The sequence below is a fragment of the Drepanopeziza brunnea genome (genome assembly GCF_022702325.1).
Source record: "Drepanopeziza brunnea f. sp. 'multigermtubi' strain 214-2 chromosome Unknown ctg9, whole genome shotgun sequence".
Classification (NCBI taxonomy): Eukaryota; Fungi; Ascomycota; class Leotiomycetes; order Helotiales; family Drepanopezizaceae; genus Drepanopeziza; species Drepanopeziza brunnea.
Window position 1 is genome coordinate 2,260,067 of NW_027094072.1, and position 14,591 is coordinate 2,274,657.

A 14,591-nucleotide genomic window follows, 5' to 3' on the forward strand; every position below is an offset into this window, starting at 1 on the left:
TCGTTAAGTTCGAAATCTTTTTAAATCGAGAAAGTCATAGCTCCTTTTGATTTCCGAAAGCTTTAACGTAAGCCCGCTAAGTTGAGTTGATAAATATCGATTAAAGTATAAAAGTATCTCGAAACGGATGCGAAAAAAGAACGAGAATAATATAAATGTAAATGAATAATAAAAATAACATAAGTACAATTTATAATAAATGTTAAATACATAAAAGAATGTTATAAAAATATAAGATCCCGATACGTCGAAAGTGATTTATTAAAAAATCGAGTGTCGATCGCGTCAAGTTAAATAATCGAAACTAAATCGATATAATAAATGATATTAGCGATACGTTTAACTCTTAAACGTAAGATCCGAATAAGCGGAAAAGTAATTGCTAAAATTAAAGTGTATCGAAATAAAAACAAAGTCGAGTAATAGCCGAGCTTCCGTGCAAGCATATAGCTTGCTTTTAGTATAATGCGATACCGAAACGGTTCCGAATTATATAACATTTATTTCCGCTTGTCGTATCTTTTATTTATCGAAACGAAAAATGTTCGAAAGCAATTCGAGATCTTTATACGTAATTTCCGTTGCGAAATAAGTGTTAAATTTTTAATTTTTTAAGCTTAACGTAGTATTTCCGGTACTTAATTACTACTTACTTTTTTAAAGAAAAAAAAGCAATAGATTCGTATTAAAATCGATGTTAAATCGAAAAAGTAAAGTATATTAAACGAATAGTACTTCGAGCGTATCGCCGTGTAAAGTAGCTTAAGTGAATAGAACTTTATAAATATCGAATTGAACTTTAACTAGCTCGATCTTCGAATTAAAATAACGACTTCTTAAGTAGTACTTATCGAGTATATCGAATAGCATGCTCGACGGACACAAATCGAAGAAAGATCGTTTTTAAAGCAATAGCCTCGAAGCTTATATGCAAAAGCACTTGACTATTAGCTTAACGTATATCGAATACTCTTCGAAAGAGTACCGCAAAAGCACATAGTCAATAGCTTAGCGTATAACGTAAACTTCGAATATATAGCTTTTCGTAAAAAAAGCAAGTTTAAAAAAGGTATAAAGATTAACCTTTAGTTCGATTCCTTACGTAAGTCATTAAATATATATAAAAGAAAAGAGCTCCGATATATACTCAACGTCAAATCAAAAGATATATATGAATATAGCTATAATAAAATCGTAAATAAATAAAAGAAAAAAAAGAAGACGATCAAAAGACACTCGAATATATGCTATGAGTACGTGTATTATATTGTGTAGTAATGTGATGCTAGTTCAAAGAGGAACCAACTACTCGTTTATATAAGAGCTTGCACGTGACTTAATTACGTGACTTAATCATATAACCTAACTACGTGCTTAGCAAGGCCAAGGCATGCAGCGCGCCCACGTGACAAAGGTGCCTAGCATCAGTATTATATACATAAACAAAACAAATACAGAGCCCTAACTCCACCACAATAGCTTTTTATTATTTGCATCGATAGTTATAAGAAAAGAGAAAGGGTTTTATTGGCTTAGCAAAGGGTCGGTAAAGGCGGGGCGAAAGAGGTTGGTATGAAAGCTATCGTTCAACTTGTCGTGTTCGAAAAGTAAGTCTAAGCGATAAGTATAAGAGCCTAATACCTTTTTAATCTTGTAACGGCCGAAAAACTTATAGTCGAACTTCTTGATGAGTCTATCGGTCTTAATATTACGAGAATCAAAGAAGACCTTATCTTTAACTCGGTAAGCAAAAGCTAAGGATCGAGTCTTATTAGCTGCGAATTCTTAAATTGCTTAAGCCGAAATAAAGTTAGTTTTAAAAAGAGCGAAGATCTGTTTTATTTTATTTACGAAAGCTGTGCTTGCTTTGTTTTTTGCTTTAATTGTAAGTATAGAAATAAATTCGAAAGGTCGAAAGGATTTAAAGCTAACGCGAAAGTAGAAACTAGTATTAGCGAAAAATAAAGACATTTAAGTAAAGACGTTTATTACGTTATTAGCTAAGAATTCAGCTATTAATAATTAAATAGCTTAGTCATCTTAAGTATAATCGGTATATTATTTAATAAAGTGCTCGAATTAAGCATTGAAAATCTTTGTTTAGCTATTCGTCTTAAAGTAAAAAGAAATAAAAAAGCTGAGTTTGATCTCGAGTTTAAAGCAAACTGCTTTTTAAAGTTTAAAAACAAATAAAAAGCTTTTATTAAATACAATAGTATCGAGAAAGCCGTGTAATCTTTATACGTTATCGAGAAATAATTAAGCTAGCTCTTTCGCTTTAAGCTTAGTATAGCAAGCGATAAGATAGCGACTTTTAAAAAGGCGATTAATTACGACTATAACGCAGTCGTAGCTATTGTTAAAAAGTAGAAAGCCGACGAAATCGACTGAAAGGTAGCGCTAGCGTTGATCGAAAAAGAAGAAAGGTTTAAAAGTGCTTTAGTATCGAAGTCGAAAAATAGTATTACGAAAGCAGCTATCGCAATTGCGGACGAATCGAGCGCAAGATGCGTTAATATTAAGCTATTAGTAATCTCGAGATATTACTTTATATAAAGCGTTCTTGCTTAAATAGCTCGACTCGTAAGAATCGTAAGTGTCGGAATACAACGGCTTCTACAGGCATACAGCGGATAGGAAGAGAAGGAATGATAAGGGTAATAGTGGACTTGGCACGTGAGGGTAGCACGTGCACTCGCGGTCCCTTTAAAGGACCGCTATTACTAGTATAGTAATACTAGACATCTACAACACAACTAATACTTAAAACGATAGTACTATTAAACACTTATGTATTAATACTGATTAGTAGTTGAATAAACTATAGATTCGCAAGGTTTAAAAGAGATAAGATTAAGTTTAAAGAGTTTTTACTAATTTCGCTTTTTATCTTATGCTAACGATACTTACTATCGGTTTTCGGCTAAGAATCGAGAATCGAACAACCCTTACGAGAATCGATTGCGTTTATCACGCGCGAAAAGATCTAAGAAGCGGACAACTTTTTGCGAGCACGATTCTTACCTTTCTTTTTAAAGAACTGTTTCTTTGGCTAACAAGCTAGCAGATCTATTATTACACCCGCTTACTTTTTAACTACTACGAATTCTTTCTTTTATACACGAATTCGCTATTAATATATCGGTTTATTCAGCTACACCGAACGTATTAGCTAGACTTGTACTATTAAGACTAGAATGCTAAATCAATTTTTTGACTTAGAGATATGACTTTGATTTTACTAACTTCGCTTAAGTTATAGACCTTTTTACAATCAATAGCTACATCGCTATGTGTTTGGAAAGCTATAAAGACACGTACAATAATAAGCAAAGAGAGTCTTTTTTCGAGATCTTTTTATAAGATTTTGATAAATAGACGATTAAGATATAAAGACACGCTTACCGATCGATCTGCCGCTAGCTTCGAGAACACTTCGTGATAAGTAGAGTGTAGGTCAGACTAGCTAAAAGTATCTTTTAAGTATTAATCTTTTACGTTTTAAGCTAAGAAGACGAGCTAGAGCTATAGACTTCTGTTTATAAAAATACTAAAAACAAGATTATCGCGGAACAAGAAGTCAAAGAGGTTAAGAAAATAGCACTTAAGCAGAAGCAGCAAGCTAAAGATAAAGCAATAACGGTATTTACTATTATACTAGCGGCGCTTGCGATTGCACTTACACTTATAATCGAGCTTATAACTAAGCTTGCAATTATTAAGCTTGCAATCGAACTTACAATCGAGCAAAAAGAACTAGCTATAAGTACTAACCGTATACTATTAAATAAGCCTTTTAATACTCGAGGCTTTGCTGCTTTGCTAACCGCACGTCTTTTCTCGACTTCGATATTAACCTTTAGTAAAGAGATCAATGCTAAATACTAGATCCTTTTACTACTTGACACAACCGTTTTTTCTTACGTTAGATTACTTAAACTACTTCGAGCAAGAACTAGCGATTACGTCAAATAGATTAATGACTTTTCGAAGGTATACTAAAACACAAAGAAGAAATATAAAAGCGTTAAATACGAAGTCTTTATCGATAAGCTTAAGATTTTTTATAAAAACTACATACGCTTAAGTATTTTTTAAAGCGATAAGGTAAGTTACGCAATAGCTTTCTTTTTAATGCTTAAAAACGAGGCATACTAGTATTATATGACCGATATCTACGGCAAAGATATAAAGTTTTAAATAATAATTGCATTTATAAAGTCTAAGTTTAAAGTTCCGAAGTCTACTTAAAAGTACTTATCAGAATAGAGATTACTTATACTTCAATCAATAATAAGTCTTAAAGAGAACGCCGATAAAAATAAATCGAAGTGCTTTACGCTAATAGTTAAGAAACTCTTTTTTATTTAGCGTAATTTGATTTTCGAATATCACTTCGATAAAGCTTTAAGAGACGTGATTCTAAGCGCGGTACAAAGCGTCTTTGAATATGCGTTTGCTTAATATAATCTCGCACTTACGACTACCGCTTTTGTTTTTTAATTACGATTATTGATTGCTATTACTACGACGACTAGACTTTCTACCGCTTATTTTATCGATGCTACCGAGTCGAGCGACTAATACGAAAACGAAGCTTATTACGTAGACCGCTAGTATAAAGGCAGCGGAAGTAATAAAAGCCGTAGTTACAACGGTAATAGCAGTAGAAGCTTTAAAGGCTATATTAGAAGAAGATATGACAGAACTAGCAGTCGAAGCTAAAGTAATCGAAGCAATTACGGTAGTAATAGCAAAAGAAGAGAAGGCGTAACAACCCGTGCTGATCGCGTTGATAAACGCTGTTTTGTTTGCGGCGAGTTAGGTCACTTCTTTACTTAGTATAATAGCGAAAAGCGTAAGAAGTCTTACGATAACTAAAGACGCTAAGCTTAATATTATACGGAGGACGTAAGACTTAAAAAGTATACTCACTATTTCGTACAAGTAGAAAGAGTATAAAGCTTCGACTAGCAATTTTAAATCACTTTTGATTAACAATCAGCGGCCGCAATTTAATTTTCTATTAAATTAAAAACTATTAACGGCTAACACTTAATAGTAGCGTTGCTCGAGAATGCAACTTATTATACTTTTACTTTTATCGACTTATTCAAGCTACTTTCGAATATCGTTCTTTTAAAGCACTTTTTACTCGACCGATACTCGGCTTGTAAATTTTAAAAGTTTATCTTCGATTTTAAAGCAGCTAACTTTTTTATTGCAAAAGAGCAATAAGTTAAGGCTTTAAGCAAGCTTTTCTTTTTTCGAATCAACCGAAGAACGGCCGATAAGAATACTATTAAGTTCGGAAGCAACATTATACGTGTTATAAGCTTTGTAATAATAGATACTTTTTTTAAACTCATCGAATTCTATATTGTTAATATAAAGACCTTTTTCTTTATCTTACTCGAAGATATAGACCGACTTTAAGTCTATTATAATAATCTTAATAATATGCTCGTTTAAAGCAACAAGCGTATTTTAATAATTCGTAAATAAGGCTACTTATTTTTTATGCTATAACTTAAAGACGCTTTTGCGGACGCGCACTTTACGGAACGAGAACTACGCTAATTACACCGTAGATTCGGCTACTTATTTGTTTTACGCTTGCAAAAGGTTTTTGACTTTAGCGGTTACGATGATATCGATTTTAATACTTTAAAAAAGATCGAGAGGTTTTGTTATCAATATCAAATGCATAATACAACTTCGAGCCGATATAAGTTCACTTTGAAAGATGACTTAAAGTTCAATTACTTTATTATTATAAACGTAATGCATTTAAACAATAGACTAATATTATACGTCGTCGATTTAACTATTACTTTTTAAGCTAAGCGCTTTTTAAAAGATATATCGGCTATCACTACTTAAAACGCGCTTAAAGAATATTAGATTAACAGCTACTTCGGTCTTTTCGACTTGATTATTTACGACTTAAGAACAAACTTTGCAGCAGCTAAGTTTCGCGGTTTAATTAAGATAATGTTTATCGATATCAGCGAGATGCTTACGAAGGCTTACAATAGCGTAAGAAAAGTAGAAAGATATTATTAACTTTTACGACGAGCTTACGAGATCATTTCGAAAGAGATGCAAGACTTAAGAGTAATTAAAAAACAGATCTTGCAGATAGCAATCAAGGCCGTTAACGATACCGCCGAGCTAGCAAGCTTAGTACTTACTCTCTTTATATTTAGTGCTTATTTTCGTATAATTCACTTGGATCCACTAGCTCTTTTTACTATTATTAAGGCAGAAGCTATTAAAAAGGCTATATCGGAAATAAGAAGATTGCAAGCTGTAAAACAAGTAGCAGACGCTTTGAATATGCGCAACGGACCTTTTACGATTAAAACGCTAGCTTTTCTTTTGCAAAGCCAAGTAAAAGTATAAAGAGAAAAGAAAAGGGACTAGCGCGCGCAATAGACTAGTCTTTATACTTTTATTGCGATAGAAGGCTATACGTGCACGGTCTAAGTCAATAACAAGGCAGTCTAATTTAAAGCTACGGTAATCAAGCTATATTACTAAGAAAATACTGCTTAAAAAGAGCATCTCGAAGAAGAAAGACTACTAGTAGAACAAGTAAAAGAGGCGCTATGTCGAAGTAGCAGAAACAAACGACTTTTAAAGCGTTATTGCACGGAGGCTAAAGAACTAGCGCAATTTCTTACCGCTTTAAGTGACACTTTCTTGACTCGGAAAGAGCAAATAGACCGAGAGCTAGCTACGAAGTTACGGGCCGAAAGTATGATTACCATTCTTAACGAAATTTTCGAAGACTTATAGCAGCGTAAGATCGAAAGCTTGATTGCACAAAGCGTATTTGAATTCATCTTATACGACCTTATAGAGCACGTAAGAAAGCGTATTTTTAGTTTTCGTTTTGTTAATAAGCTTAAAAGCAAAGAAACAGCAACCTCATTCGAGAAGTCACGGCTCGTTATACAAGCTTTCGCCGACGAAAGAAAAAGAGTAATTCTTACTTAATCCTTTGCTATACAACGCTCGAGCTAACGCTTTATCATTGCACTAGCGCTAGCACTCTTACTGCTAAGGATTTCCTTTTACTTTCGTAATATTACGTAAGTGTTGGATCGCCGGTAGCGATCTCTCGTAATAATTCGTAAAAGTCGTGACGTCGTCAAAGTACTTGCAATTGCAAAACACTCGGTGGTAAAATACTCAATTGTTGCTTGTTGTTCTTGTTGATTTTGGTTGTAAGAGAACTGACTCCTTCTATACAATAGGAAGGAGTCACGTGTACTAGCTAAATACTAGGTTTACAAGCAGGTTAGGGGGCCCCTTGACCTGTGACAGGCTAAGCGAGGCATGCTTAGTAGCCCGTGAACCCTGGTTCACGAGTGAGCTCCCCCCCAACTACTATTTACTAGCTAAGGTCGATATAAATGAACCGACACCGGCAAAACTTTCTTTGGCAAACAGTGCTTTGCCAACTATTATATCGACCGAAAAGAAAGAAAGTAATAATAAAAAATTCAAACGCTAGGAACAAAGAAAAAAATTCTTCTTGAAACAAGCCCCCCCTTTTCCTTTCAAAAACCCGTCACTTTGCGAAGTGCTCGCAGTGCTCCCCTCCGTATTGGCAGCCTTGAATAAAGCATTCGTACTCGTCCTTAAGGTCGTCGGAATCAGCCTTGCTTGAGGTGTGCTGAGAGGAGTGCTGAGGAGAGTGCTGAGGAGAGTGCTGAGAGGAGTGCTGAGAGGAGTGCTGAGAGGAGTGCTGAGCAAATGGCTCGCTAGAGCTCGCGTAAGCTCTGCTTGCTTTGGCGGGAGGTCGTAAGCTCTTATTCTCAAGAAAAGGTTGAATGATCTCAGTTGCAAAAGCAATTGCTCGGCGAATGTCAGCAATTGCGGCGGTAGAGGTAGAGGCAGGGTTCATTCGCGCAATGGTCGTCTCTAGCACGTTTTTACAAGCTGAATACAGCTTGTCGGCGAGACTCTTATCGTCCCTTAGACCTGGTCGTAGCGAGCTTTGAATGCCCTTGAGCTCCTTAGCGAGTTTTTCGAAGCACTCGCTAAGCGAGGTCCTTAGGTTTTCCCTTTCGATCAATTGCAATAAGATTTCCTCTTAACGATCGTATTTAGCTTGCCGGCGTTGGTCAGTCTCAAAATGGTCCCTTATTGCAATAGCGTTTGCCTTGAAGGTAAGTAGCTTGGCCTTGATCACGTGGTTGTAATAGAAGCTAATAGCTTCCCCCGTAAGCATAATAAGGAACGCTGCCAAATAGTCGTCGGATGTCAAGCCGTACCGACTTGCTTGGTCAGCGAAAATACCTAATTGGGTCTTGAAGTCGTCGTCGGGTCCCGAATACTTCAGTTCCTTAGGAAAGCTTCTTGCAAACAAGGCCAATTCCTTCGCTCTTGGGTGAGGGTCTGCCGCTCCTAGCTCAGGAAAATCGTCGTCGTCGTCAGGGGCTGGGGTGCCGTAGGTGTGCCTAGCTAGCACTCGGGTCGAAAAAGGGGTGCTGGTAAGGGGTCGGTTTGGCCCGGGTCCGCCGGGGGGCTCGTATCCTCGTCCAGGGTCTTGTCCAGGGTCCCTTGGCGGCTCATTTTCGAATCCGGGGTCCCTTAAGGGTCCGTTTCCGAATCCCTTTGGTGGTCCAGGGGGGCCGTTCCTACCCCCTCCGTATCCGTGTCCTCGATCTCCTTGCCAATCTCCTCCGTTCCCTCCTCGTCGGTCATCGTCAGGATCGCTAGGGTTATTCGGGTCACCGGCTGGGGCTCTAGCTTGGTGATATCCGTACCCTTGGGCACGCTCTTGGCGATTCTCATACCCCTGGTATCCCTTTTGTCGATACGTGGCTTGTTGAGGGATCTGGGGAGCTTGTCGGTACGTCCGAGGGTGCTGGATCCCCCCTTCGGGTTGCTGAGGTTGGGCACGGAAATCTGCACGCTGTCCCTGGTGAGAGTTGCTCGGAACCTCGTCTTGCTGCTTTTCAGCGCATTCTTTAGGTGACAAAATCGCTGGCTGAAGTAATAAAGGGACGGGAGAAGGAAGTGAATCGCGAGAACTGCGAGAACTGCGCCTTGATGATTGTTGCCTTGTAGCTTCTTCGATTCTCTCTTTACGCTGCTGTGCGTCCTTCGTAATTGTTAGATTCCTGAGATCATCGAGGTCTCGCGCAATAGCGTCTTTTTGGCGTCGGAGCTCTTCGTACTTTTCTCGAAGTGATTGGCGAAGCGAATTTGGAGTTGGAAGTGGAGGTGAATTCGAAAGTAAAGGTTCGTCGATGATTTTGGTGAGACGAATAAGGCTTGATTAAGGAAACCTTTCGACTTGTTTACCTTGAATTTTGGCGACTTCCTTAGTTTGTCGATTTAAGCGGGCGATTGTAACCTCGTTCCACTTAGAATCAAATCCCTCGATTGCTGCCTGTTGCGCTCGCTGTTCCTCCTAGGTCCATTGGTGCTCTTTCTCCATTTGTATAATTGAGGCTAGTCCATTGGCGTAGCCTTTTTGCTTTGGAAGGCACCAAACTCCTTTAGACAATAGGTAATCCCTTAGCTTAATAAGCAGCGTGAACTTGTTTCCTCGGCCGTGTGCTTGTTTAGCGGCCAACGAGAACTCGTCCGCGGTCCATCGAGCGAAAGCGTGTCGGAATAAAGACCAAAGCTCGTGGTCTCTTAAACTTTCACTTTTTATGTCCAAGAAGTCTTCGATAATTAACCTTGCTCTTGTATGATTCTCTGGCCTTGGATACGGTAGTGAATCGAGGTCAAAACCGAGGTCCGACGTATCTTCGAAGGTATTCCGAGTGCCTGGATCGCTCGATAGCATTAAAGGGGGTTCCGCGAGTTTTGAAAAAGGGTCCGTAAATTTTATAGAGATTCGAGGTGCTTGAATCCCTGTTGTTTAAGCTCTTGCTGACGTTCCAGAAGCTCTTTGTCTGCCACTCTCTCCGCCTTAGGGATCGATTGACTGCATGTTGTTGTATTGCTGTGTATAGCTAGCGTGGCTCTACAGCGTTGATAGGTTGTATATAAGTGACTTGGTTCGGAATCACTCTTCCGTAGAAATAAGGGTAAGGCGGTGGTATAAGAAAGCGACTTGGTACGGAATCGCTCTTCCGTTGTAAGGGTGTAAAGGTATCGAAGTGTAAGAAAGCGACTTGGTTCGGAATCGCTCTTCCGTAGAAAGGTGTAAAAAGGTAAGGCGGTAGTATAGGCAAGCGACTTAGTACGGAATCGCTCTTCCGTTGTAAAGGAAAGGTATCGAGGTGTGAGAAAGCGACTTGGTACGGAATCGCTCTTCCGTAGAAAGGTGTAAAGGTATCGAAGTGTTTGAATAGTGATTTTCACTGCGGTTGCAGGTTTCTTATAGCGCAAACTCACCACTTCTACACTCTTCGAATAAGTAGAAGTAAAGTCCCAACTCTTCGATCGATCCTAGCTTCTCTGTGATTGAGTAACGCTTTGGCGATTAAACAATCACTAATCAGTGTTGGATCGCCGATAGCGATCTCTCGTAATAATTCGTAAAAGTCGTGACGTCGTCAAAGTACTTGCAATTGCAAAACACTCGGTGGTAAAATACTCAATTGTTGCTTGTTGTTCTTGTTGATTTTGGTTGTAAGAGAACTGACTCCTTCTATACAATAGGAAGGAGTCACGTGTACTAGCTAAATACTAGGTTTACAAGCAGGTTAGGGGGCCCCTTGACCTGTGACAGGCTAAGCGAGGCATGCTTAGTAGCCCGTGAACCCTGGTTCACGAGTGAGCTCCCCCCCAACTACTATTTACTAGCTAAGGTCGATATAAATGAACCGACAGTAAGCTTATACTCAAAGCGATTATTTATTAAATAAGCTTATTCTAGCACGCTTACCAAAAGAAATAGTTAAGTTTTACTTCGAAAAAACAATTATAAAGATCCGCAAAGCATTATATAAGATTCTTAAAGCAAGTACCTTTTAGTAGTTAATATACTACACTTATTATAAAAAGAAGCTGTTTACAATCACTTCGACTTACGACCTTTGCCTTTTGATTTATATTAAAAAAAACATATTTAAGCTCGTAAAGATGCAAGTAGACGACACTTATTACTTCGCCGACGATCGTTTTGCAGCTAAAAAGAGGTCAGAACTTAAGAAGGCCGGCTTAAAAGCTAAAGATAAGACTAAGCTAACTTATACTACCGATATTAAGTTCAATAGCTGTATTTTAAAGCTATAAAAAGACGATACTATGCTTCTTACATAAAAACAGCAAAGCTAGAAGCTCGCTTTCGTCTTCGATAGATTGAATTATAAGCAAGAATACTTCGAGCAGCGCGCACGCAAAGCATATATTACTTCTACTTACTAACTTAAAGCTTTATTTGCTCTTTTAATAGCAGCTTAGCACAAAGACTTTAGCAAAGACGAAGTGGCAGCCTTTAATAAGTGTCTTTAATAGATGATTAGCAATTAAAGCAGAAGGCTGAAATACGTTCTTATCGACCTTCGCTTAGCTAAGCTTTTTGTATTTATAAATAGCTTTTTTGCAAATAACAAAGATCTATCTAGCCAACTTAAGTACGTGATTATCTTAAGAAACGAAATACGTACGACCGAAAAGACTTTTAAGGTTATAAGCAACGTAGTGCATTACAGCTCTATTAAAAGTAAAAGAGTTACTAAGAGTGTTTTAGCTTTAGAAATCCTCGGAATAGTAGCTAAAGTAAACATTGCAATTGCTTTAAATACTACTTTAAATCAAATCACCGAACAGCTTTCGTTATTAAAGATACTAATAGTAATAGCTACCGACTCTTACTCACTTTACGAGTGTTTAATAAAGCTCGGCACAACTAAAGAGAAGAGGCTTATGATCGATGTAATAGCCTTACGACAATCTTACGAGCGCAAAAAGATCGTCGAAATACGCTAGATTGATAAGAAGAGCAACTCAGCTGATCATATAACTAAAGCAAATCCGAACAAAGCTTTAAAAAGCTTCATCGATTGCAATACGCTAAAAGTGCGTATTGAAGGATAGGTAGATCGAGAGTAACAAAGGAAATAAAAAGTTCGGCAGAACTTCGAGACGCAAGAATTTGTATAAGTATAATTAAAGCGTTCTTTACAACAAGTAAAGAACTGCTAATATCGGAATACAACGGCCTCTATAAGCATACAGCGGATAAGAAAGGAAGGAACGATAAGGGTAATAGTGGACTTGGCACGTAAAGGTGGCACGTGCATCCGCGGTCCCCTTAAGGGACCGCCACTATTAGTATAGCAATACCAGACATCTACAACACAACTAATACCTAAAACGATAGTACTATCAAACACCTGTGTACCAACAGTAAGCAAATTATAAAAGGAAAGTGCGTAGTTCAGTATCCGAAACGTATCATTGACTTCGGAAAAATAATTGATCGTTACGCAAAATGCATTCGAAAAGAGCGATTTCTTTAGAATAAAAGATTCTTTCTTCTTTAATCATCTTTTTGCTAATGACTTTAAACTATTTATCGGATTTATAGCTTTCTTTTAAAAGTCGTATGATTTTCAAGTTTTAAAGCTCGTTTGTAAGAGCTAATTCGTTTAAGCAAAAAGCTATTTCAGTATGAAGTTCGGCGGAAGTAAGTGTTAATGAATTTGAAATTTAAAAGTTTAAGTTGTCGGTAGAAAAGAAAGCTTAGTTTTAATAAGTATAACAGAAGTCGAAGTCATCTTAAAAAAGGTTTTGTAATCGGCGTATAAAAAAGTTAAGTTTTCGGCTTTCTTTTTTTAGTTTGAATTTAATAATAAAATCGAATTTAAAAAAGAATTCGCTTTACCGAATTTGCCGTCGAGTAAATTGTTTTATAATCATAAAGTATTCGAGATTGCGATAGTCGATTAATACGTGTATAAAGTATAAAGATCTCGTAAGGTTTAAACGCTAGCTTTCGAAGGCTCGAATTATAGCGAAGAGTTCTTTATCGTAGATTTCGTAATTGCATTCGGCTGCGTCGTATTTGCGGAATATATAAGCTACGAAGTGAAGTTCGCTTTTATTATCTTTTTAAAAAAGAATAGCGGAAAAGACGTAATCGAAGGTATCCGTCTTAAGCTAAATCTTACGATCGAGGTCGAAGTAAGAAAGAATTAATGCTAAAACGAATGCTTTTTTAAAAGTATCGAAAGCTCGTTAGCAAGTTAAAGTTTAATTTTATTTAGATTCTTTTTTAATAAAGTAGACGAAAAGAGTAACGATTCGAAAGAAACTTTTAATAAATCGTTTATAGAAATTTGAAAAGCTTAAGAAAGCTTAGACGTCTTTAATATTAACGAAAGCTTCTTAAGAAGTTATACAATCGATTTTAGCGAGGTCTATTTTAACGCTCGTAATAGAAATAATCAAGCCGAAGTAAGTGACTTCTTAGACTTCGAATTCGCATTTTTTAACGTTTAATTAAAAGCTTGCTTTTTAAACAGCTCGGAGTACGGCTTTGACGTATAAACGATATTTTTTTAAAGTATCGGAGTAAACTAATATATCGTCGATATAAACGAAATAAAATATATTAAAAAAAGGTCGTAAAACATCGTTGATTTAAGCTTAAAAGATAGCTAAAGCGTTTAATAAACCGAAAAGCATAACAAAAGATTCGAAAAAGCCGTATCGAATGTTAAAAGCTATAAGCTATTCGTCACTTTTTTTTATTCGGATTCTATTAAAAGCGTAAATAACGTTTAATTTAGTAAAGTATTTAGCTTTGTTAAAGCGGGAAAAGGTTTTTTAAATAAAAAAGAAAAGGTATCTGTTTTTTATTATAATAGCGTTCAAAGCTTTATAATCTACGCAAAAGCGGAGGCCTCCGCTGGGTTTCTTAACGAAAAGTATAAAGAAAGCAGCTTAAAAAGTATTTGCTTAAATAAATCTTTTATTAAAGTTTTCTTTAAAGAATTTACGAAAGACTAGAAGTTCATCTTATAATATATTATAAAAAAGTTTATAAAGAAAGATAACGCTTAGTTTCAGCTCGATAGCGTAATCGCAATCTTTATAAAGAGCGAGTTTATTTGCTTCGTTTTAATCGAAAGCGTTAAAGTGATCGTAGTATTAAAAAAAGACGATTATAACAAGATCGATACGAGTTTTAAAAGCTAAAGCTTTCCGAATATCTTTAAAAAAAGCGCCGCAAAAGTATATATCGGCGGCTATTTAGCGTTGTTAAAGTTCGGAAAGTTAAATATCGTTAATTAAATCTATAAAAGAAATATATAGTTCTCGATCTATTTTTTAAAAGTTAAAAAAGTCTAAGATATAAAGAAGAAAGCTTAATCGAGAAGTGATATCGAAAGCGGCGAAGTCTACTTTGAATTCGGTCTTTAATTATTAGTTAATTTCGTAAAAAGAAGCGGAGAAAATCTTTACTTTTAATATAAAAGCTGTAATATAAAAAGCGGTTGCATTTAATTTCCGAAAGAAAAGTCTTTTAACAAAGGTTTTAAAGGTCGTAACAAAAAGTATTAAGTTGCGCATAAATAATTAATGATAAGTAAAAAGTAAGCAATAATTTTTACAAGTCTTATTATTGAATGTAAAAGAATCAAAGCTTTAATCGATTTAAAAGTTGT

General features: G+C 36.5%; 1 protein-coding gene across 1 annotated transcript; it reads right to left on the reverse strand.

Annotated features, from left to right (window-relative positions):
* Positions 1–7,579: 7,579 nt before the first annotated feature.
* Positions 7,580–8,808, reverse strand: L3040_005831 (uncharacterized protein; the record flags this gene model as incomplete). The annotated part of the gene is made up of 3 exons (XM_066154665.1): positions 7,580–8,051; positions 8,286–8,581; positions 8,656–8,808. The coding sequence occupies 3 exons, from the start codon at positions 8,806–8,808 to the stop codon at positions 7,580–7,582; spliced, it is 921 nt and encodes a 306-aa protein (XP_066011512.1).
* Between the last annotated feature and the right edge of the window lie 5,783 nt (positions 8,809–14,591).